This window comes from Colobus angolensis, unplaced genomic scaffold (genome assembly GCF_000951035.1).
Source record: "Colobus angolensis palliatus isolate OR3802 unplaced genomic scaffold, Cang.pa_1.0 Scaffold77, whole genome shotgun sequence".
NCBI classification, from domain to species: Eukaryota; Metazoa; Chordata; class Mammalia; order Primates; family Cercopithecidae; genus Colobus; species Colobus angolensis.
Window position 1 is genome coordinate 3,011,734 of NW_012121487.1, and position 8,101 is coordinate 3,019,834.

An 8,101-nucleotide genomic window follows, 5' to 3' on the forward strand; every position below is an offset into this window, starting at 1 on the left:
TAACTCTCCCAGTCACATGGCTAGTGAGTAGCAGGTCTGGGACTCCGTAGCCTCTGCTCTTTCCTCTCTTGGACACCCACGCTGATTCCCTGCCTCTATGCCACCTCCCAGGCCCCTTCCTTTGGGCCTCAAGGGAACACTTTCTGCAGAGGAGGGAGGCCTCTGCACGCTGTTAGGAACAGAGGCAGCTCTAGTTTGGTTCCTGTTATCTCTGGGACAGGGAACCTCCAGCTCTCTCCCTGGGGTGGAGGCTTGGGGCTGCCCTCCATAGTGAGGTAACTCTCCCTTCTCCCCTCCCTCTCTGCCATTTAGAGTCCCTCTTACAGGCAGGCGCATGCGCATATACCCAGGCTCTGCCTCGCCCTGCCCCACCCACCACCAATCTTGACCAACAGGGAGGTGGTGGGTTGTCCTTTCCACACCCCTCCCTCTGAGGTGTGGGCGTGGGCCAGGGCTCACCAGAGGCCCCAGAGGACCTAGTTCTAGAGCCTTCTGCCTAGAGCCTTCAGTGGCCTCTGCCAGTCTGGCAGATACTTGCAGACCTCTCTTCTCAGCGCCACCAATCTCTGATGCCCTGCGATGCCCACACTCAATACTTCTGCCTCTCCACCCATGTTCTGGGCCAATGCCTCCGGAGGCAGTGTGCTGAGTGCTGACGATGCTCCGATGCCTGTCAAATTCCTAGCCCTGAGGCTCATGGTTGCCCTGGCCTATGGGCTTGTGGGGGCCGTTGGCTTGCTGGGAAATTTGGCGGTGCTGTGGGTACTGAGTAACTGTGCCCGGAGAGCCCCTGGCCCACCTTCAGACACCTTCGTCTTCAACCTGGCTCTGGCAGACCTGGGACTGGCACTCACTCTCCCCTTTTGGGCAGCTGAGTCGGCACTGGACTTTCACTGGCCCTTCGGAGGTGCCCTCTGCAAGATGGTTCTGACGGCCACTGTCCTCAACGTCTATGCCAGCATCTTCCTCATCACAGCGCTGAGTGTTGCTCGCTACTGGGTGGTGGCCATGGCTGCGGGGCCAGGCACCCACCTCTCACTCTTCTGGGCCCGAATAGCCACTCTGGCAGTGTGGGTGGCGGCTGCCCTGGTGACGGTGCCCACAGCTGTCTTCGGGGTGGAGGGTGAGGTGTGTGGTGTGCGCCTTTGCCTGCTGCGTTTCCCCAGCAGGTACTGGTTGGGGGCCTACCAGCTGCAGAGGGTGGTGCTGGCTTTCATGGTGCCCTTGGGCGTCATCACCACCAGCTACCTGCTGCTGCTGGCCTTCCTGCAGCAGCGGCAACGGCGGCAGCAGGACAGCAGGGTCGTGGCCCGCTCTGTCCGCATCCTGGTGGCTTCCTTCTTCCTCTGCTGGTTTCCCAACCATGTGGTCACTCTCTGGGGTGTCCTGGTGAAGTTTGACCTAGTGCCCTGGAACAGTACTTTCTATACTATCCAGACATATGTCTTCCCTGTCACTACTTGCTTGGCACACAGCAATAGCTGCCTCAACCCTGTGCTGTACTGTCTCCTGAGGCGGGAGCCCCGGCAGGCTCTGGCAGACACCTTCAGGGATCTGCGGTCGAGGCTGTGGCCCCAGGGCGGAGGCTGGGTGCAACAGGTGGCCCTAAAGCAGGTAGGCAGGCGGTGGGTCGCGAGCAACCCCCCGGAGAGCCGCCCTTCTACCCTGCTCACCAACCTGGACAGAGGGACACCCGGGTAAAGGGCGCAAGCTGAACACGCTCCTCTTTCTGAGATCCACCAAGTGTAGGATCGTCGAGTCCTGGGGAGAAGCTGCCCTCTCTGCCAGGCTGCAGCGCCCACAGGGAAAAGTCTGATCTTTGATCCCCAACTCTGGGTGTGGTGACTGGGGGAGGCGGGGGCCCAGATTAGAGCTGGGTGTGACAAAGCTTAAGTCTTTATTTGGAGATGGGAAAGAAGAGGATCTGAGAATAAACCTCTGGATTATCCACAAATTGTCTTGACCTTTTATCCCAGTTCCACCTCCAGTGCAGTATGGAACAAAAGGATTCGTTGCCCCATTTCTGCCTTCTGCAAAAATATCTAGAAAAACTTCCCTAAGGGTTCTAGGCTAATGAATCAGAGGTCACTGCCCCTGTCCCTCTGTACCCACTCCCCACCTCAAAACAGGGTATCCCTTGTCTTTCTCCAGTATCAAGGCCAAAAATGTCTGCTTCCCTTGTCCCCACTTTACCATCTCAGTGGTGACCACAGAAACTTGCTGCCCACAGAGGCCTCAGCTGCAAAAACTGTAGTTCCCCTGAAGGGATGCCAGGTGTGGGGTACCGCTGGAATTCCCAGCACCTGCCAGGCCCTGGGTGTAAAACCCTGGTGCTGACAGAGTGCCTGTGTGTCTCCCCTTGTATCAGGATTTGAAAGAAGTGAAGATAATGACAAATCAAAGACATGGGGGGCGCGGGGTGAAGGGAGGTGAGAGATTAAAAAGGGGAGGGGGCTGGGAGAACAGGCTGCAGGTAGAGCCAGAAAAGCGGAGACCTCAGAAAGTGGTGCTACTCTTCCTGCCTGCCCCAAATGCAAAGCCCAGAGTATCAATTTGAGTGTCAGAGCACCTGGATTCACACTTTTACCTCCAGCACATTACTTTACCTTTTTGTACCTCACTGTTCTCAACTGTAAAATGGGCTACTGAAGATTTAACAGTGAAATACACTGTTAGCTATTATTTATTTATTTATTTTATTTTTTTGAGACAGAGTCTCGCTCTGTCGCCCAGGCTGGAGTGCAGTGGCATGATCTCAGCTCACGGCAACCTCCGCTTCCCGGGTTCAAGCGATTCTCCTGCCTCAGCCTCCCGAGTAGCTGGGACTACAGGCTCCCACTACCACGCCCGGCCGATTTGTTTGTTTGTTTGTTTGAGATGGAGTCTCGCTCTGTGGTCCAGGCTGGAGTGTAGTGGCCAAATCTCAGCTCACTGCAAGCTCCGCCTCCCGGGTTTACGCCATTCTCCTGCCTCAGCCTCCGAGTAGCTAGGACTACAGGCTCCCACTACCACGTCCGGCCGATTTTTTTTATTTATTTATTTTATTTTTTTGAGACAGAGTCTCGCTCTGTCGCCCAGGCTGGAGTGCAGTGGCACAATATTGGCTCACGGCAACCTCCGCTTCCCGGGTTCAAGCGATTCTCCTGCCTCAGCCTCCCGAGTAGCTGGGACTACAGGCTCCCACTACCACCCCAGGTAATTTTTGTATTTTTAACAGACAGGATTTCACCATATTGGCCAAGCTGGTCTGGAACTCCTGACCTCTCGTGATCCACCCGCCTTGGCCTCCCAAAGTGCTGGGATTACAGGCTTGAGCTACCACACCCGGTCGAGCTATTATTCTTACACCCTGTGTAAAATGGAGACAGAGAGCAAGGAGGAAATAAGCGCACAGCTGGGAGATGGGGATGGGGAACCACGTCTCATCTAGAATGGTTGTATATGCTCTGAGGTGGGGTATAATGAAAGTCTCACATAAAGAACTCAGAGGTTGGCCCCTAAGCCCCTCTTGAAGGTGTGTTCTTCAGGACAGGGGCTCCTCTTTGGTTCCTGTATTTGAGATGCATCAATGATAAAGATTAGCCATCAGAAGGATTTTCTGGGAGGCAGACCCTAGAAAGGAGGGAGGCAGAGGGAAGATGAGGTAGAGCTCCCACTTCCACTGCCCCACCCCCAGGCTCTCTGGCATGACTTGTAACCTATGAGGACACGGGCTGCTCAGGCCCTGGGGCAGCAGCTGGGAGCAGTGCCACCTTATTAAGTGCAGAGCCCCCTGTGAAGGGAAAGGCCACAGTGCCTCCAGGTGCCCCCTGTCCCACTTCCTTTAATTGCTGGGCAGAGGAGGCTCCAAAGAGGCACCAAATTCACAACAGATTAAGCAATGTGAAAGGAACTTAATTAGCCTCTTGTTTAATTTCCTCTTTTTGATGATGTTTAAACTAGTTCCAAAACTCCAGGTCTATTCCTAGCCCATGCAGGCAATGGAAAATCCCTCCCCACCTAAGCACCCATCTTCCCACCCCAGCAGCTCCCTCTGACGGCTTTGCTGGGCTCCGGATATTGGCTCCTCTGGGGGCAGCTCTGCTTTATGGGCCCCAGAGGTAAATATTGACAAAGTATACACAGGTCCAAGTTAGAGATGAACGCATGCACAAAGACCTACTCTTGTGGGGGAGTGGAAGGAGGAGGGTGCAGCTGGAGGATGGAGAAGGGAGGGCTGGGCAGAGCAGGCAGCCTGGAGCTTCTGTTGGAATGGAAGGAAGGCAATGTTTTGGTAAGAACCTGGTCCCTGGGTCCCTGGAACACAAAGCCAGATGGCTTTGAAACTTCAGCAGGAGGGACAGAGGTTAAGGCTGTGGGTTCCCAAAAATGGGTTAGGGAGGGGACACGGGACACAATGGTCAAAGATGTGAGGAAGGGGCCTAGCTCTCAGGAGTAACCACATCAGACAAATGCTTGTGCCCCATGTTCTGGGGCTGAAGATGTGTGTGTGTGTGTGCGTGCATGCGCACGTTTGGTACAGGGTGGCAGAAGGGACAGCATTGCTTGGAAGAAAGCAGTGGGGGACTTCACACCCACTCTGGGCTGTCTCCAGGTTTCTGCGTTCTGTCCCGTCCTGACCAGCATCTCTCACTGGACCTGTCGGGGATTCTAGGAGAGCCTGCATTCCCCTTTCTTGCTGGTCTCTGCATGCTATCTAATATCCTCACCCCACCCCCACCTACCTTCCTTTCCTACCTAAAGGTGCCACCCTCACAGCTTTGGGTCTGAGCTGCTTCCAGCTGACCTGGCAGACAGCTGCTGAGCCCTATGTCCCTGTGTATGAAATCTGAAGCCCTGGTGTTTATTTGTTGTTGTTGTTTTTTTTCCAGGCAGGGTCTTGCTCTGTCGCCCAGGCTGGAGTGCTGGAGTGCAGTGGCACAATCTCGGCTCATTGCAACCTCCGCCTCCCGGGTTCAAGCAATTCTCCCACCTCAGCCTCCCAGGTAGCTGGGACTACAGGTGCCCACCATCACGCCTGGCTGCTTTTTGTATTTTTAGTAGAGATGGGGTTTCACCATGTTGGCTAGGCTGGTCTCAAACTCCTGACCTCAAGTGATCCACCCAACTCAGCCTCCCAAAGTGCTGGGATTACAGACGTGAGCCACTGCACCCAGCCAGCCCTGGTATGTTTAGGCAGAGTAGCCAAAGGAGAAAAGTGGTGGACTGGAACTAAGAAGGCCAGCCCCCTCCTGGCCTAGCAAGCTTTGTGCACCTAGGTTTCCCTGCCCGTAAAATGAGAACAATTCCCCATTCTCAGGATCCCCTTAATGGCTGAGAAAGCACCTTGTAAAGGCTTGATGTTGGTGGATGAGAGTTACAGAAGGGGAGGGTGCTGGCTGCTCACCGAGCCTGCTCCCTACGTGACTTCAATTCCTCTTTCTAGCTGAGGGCCTGAGCCCCCTTCTGCTAATCTGACCCCACAGGCTCCAGCGGGGATGTGAATTCATACCAGCATTTATACAACCCTAGATTCTCACCTCCTCCCCTCCCCCCACAGCCCTAAAGTAAGTACCAACCAGAAAACAGGAAGTAAAGCCAACTAAAACCAAGAACTGAAACCAGCTCATCTCTCACTGCCTCTCAAAGAGGGACAGTAAATGAGCAGCTCCTGTGACGGGTAACCCCAGGGCCCGACATCATGGAGATGAACAAGGGCCCTGTAGGGGCTGGATCTGACAATGAATAACACTGGGGATGGGGACAATAGGTGGAGGTGACTGCTGAGCATGGCATACAAATACAATGAACACACGCTTCCTGATACTGGAGTTCCCAGCATTGGAACCTGTATGCCCCCTTTGTTTTTATCCTTGTGTTTGTGAATTAAAAAAAAAACAAAAAAAGATTTGCAGCGGTTACTGTTGTCAGTGCCCCCTCTCTTCAGTGAGGCAGAGGCTGTCCTTGTGGTGAGAGGAAAAGGCCCCTTTCAGAGGAACTTAGGTCACTGCCTGGTTCTCTCCTATCATCCTCCTCAGAATTGGCAGACATTATGGGAGACAGTACCTTATGGAGTTCCAGGTTTTTAATTTTCCCTGATATTTTTTTTAAAACAACAAAATTGGCAGAAACAAACAAACAAAAAACTGGGGCTGGTCGACATTTGGGGGCAGGGGTTCCATTGAAAAATCCCCCAAATTCACGCTGAGGTTTCAGGTCATGGTTGCTGAGGTGGAAGATGAGGTCAGGGCTCCTGGAGATTTCCCAACCCACCCTAGAATTTGTTTCCAAATGGCTGGGGAATAGGTCAGTATAGGTCCCCCCGTTACTGCAGATGAAGGCAGAAGTCATTGTCTCCCCTACCCCTCAACTACTTCAGAGATGTGGAGATAGGAGGCTTCGATTTCTAATTGCCTACGATCTCTTAAAAATATAAAACACGTGCAGTTGACTTTGGTACAAAAAAGAAAACAAAACAACAACAAAACATTCTGGTCCCTGTGGGTTTTTTCCCTCACCCCCAACAAACCATTATGGCCACCCCAACCTCTAGTCCATCAACTCCAGGAAGCCAGGTTATCTCCCAGGGCTTCCATGAAGGACAGAGAAAGGGAGAACAGCAGTAAGAGGTTGAGGGGAGAGGAGAAAGAGACATGGCCCTGCCCATAGCCCTCCTTTATTTAAAGGGCAGTAGGGTTCTGTGGCTGCAGCCTCTCCTCCAAGACGGATGTTGCAGGGGAGGGTTGTTAGGGCAAGAACCCAGCAGTTGCGTGGATGAGCCTGAATATACCCCAGTAGTGTTCAAGGACAAGGCCCTCTGATCCCTATGGCTTGGTTCCCATGTCCCTGGTCCTTTAAATCTCCCCTCTCCCCCCATAACTAATAATAAATAAATAAATTTTCCTAAAGTGGAGGGAAGAAGGCGTGAACCACTGGCATCTGTGGTGTAGCTTTTGGATGCCCCAGGGGGTGTTGTGGCCTAATTCCCCCAGCTTCTTAAATGGCCCCAGGTATCTAAGGATCCCAAGAGCTGGCAAGGACAATCTGCAGTTCTTTCAAATGTTCCCTCATCATTGGCAAATTGGAGTCCCCAAGGTTAGCCCCCCTCAGTAATGTTCTTCAGTGGGGCACGGGGCAGGGGTGAGGGGCCCCCTTAGCTCTCAGAGGCTACAGCCTCCCCGTCGCGGCTCTCCGTCTCCTCCGGGATGTCCTGCATTCTGGTAAAGTCTGAAGGGGGACAGGACAAAGCCAGTGAGTGAGCAGAGACTGCCATGAGGAACTGTACCCCTATACTAATGCCTCCCCATCTGCAGGCTCAGGGGGCTCTGGGGCTGTGAAGGGATGACAGGGTTCTGTAAATTCTTGGGTGAGAGGAAAACCTCTGGCAACGCGGTAAGTGAGGTATCCACATCTAGGAACAAGATACACTTTTACAGTATCCAAAGATACAATCTGATTAGGAAAGTACAAAATACTTTAAGGTTAGAGCTTTTGGTAATTTTTTATTTCATGAACCAACTATAAAAACTTGAAGGTCTTTGAAACTTTTTTTACTTTAAAAACTGGCCTGGTGGCTCATGATTGTAATCCCAACACTTTGGGAGGCCAAGGTGGGAGAATCACTTAAGGCCAGGAGTTGGAGACCAGCCTGGCCAACATGGTGAAACCCCATCTCTAGTAAAAGTGCCAAAAATTAACTGTATGTGGTGGCAGGTGCCTGTAATCCCAGCTACTCGCGAGGCTGAGGAACAAGAATTGCTTGAACCTGGGAGGTGGAGGTAGCAGTGAGCTGAGATTGTGCTACTACACTCCAGCCTGGGTGACAGAACAAAACTCTGTCTCAAAAAAAAAAAACTATATCTTCCCAGGCACAGTGGCATGCACCTGTAGCCCCAGCTACTTGGGAGGATCACTTAAGCCCAGGAGTTTGAGTCCAGCGTCAGCAACAGCACAACACCCTGTCTCTAAAATAAAAAATTTCAGGCCGGGCGCGGTGGCTCAAGCCTGTAATCCCAGCACTTTGGGAGGCCGAGACGGATGGATCACGAGGTCAGGAGATCAAGACCATCCTGGCTAACACGGTGAAACCCCGTCTCTACTAAAAAATACAAAAAACTAGCCG

General features: G+C 52.8%; 2 protein-coding genes across 2 annotated transcripts in view; one reads left to right on the forward strand and one right to left on the reverse strand.

The window, feature by feature from the left end:
• The first annotated feature begins 564 nt into the window (after positions 1-564).
• On the forward strand, positions 565-1,786 carry RXFP4 (relaxin/insulin-like family peptide receptor 4). Its single transcript, XM_011928367.1, has one exon. It carries the CDS (start codon positions 580-582, stop codon positions 1,699-1,701), a length of 1,122 nt encoding a protein of 373 aa, XP_011783757.1. The 5' UTR covers positions 565-579; the 3' UTR covers positions 1,702-1,786.
• Positions 1,787-6,049: 4,263 nt separating this feature from the next.
• The window catches only part of ARHGEF2 (Rho/Rac guanine nucleotide exchange factor (GEF) 2), a 41,026-nt gene continuing 38,974 nt past the window's right edge, over positions 6,050-8,101 (reverse strand). Inside the window, exon 22 of the mRNA XM_011928505.1 lies at positions 6,050-7,206. Coding sequence (XP_011783895.1) covers positions 7,133-7,206 — 74 coding nt within the window. The 3' untranslated portion in view covers positions 6,050-7,132. The remainder of the gene's footprint in view (positions 7,207-8,101) is intronic.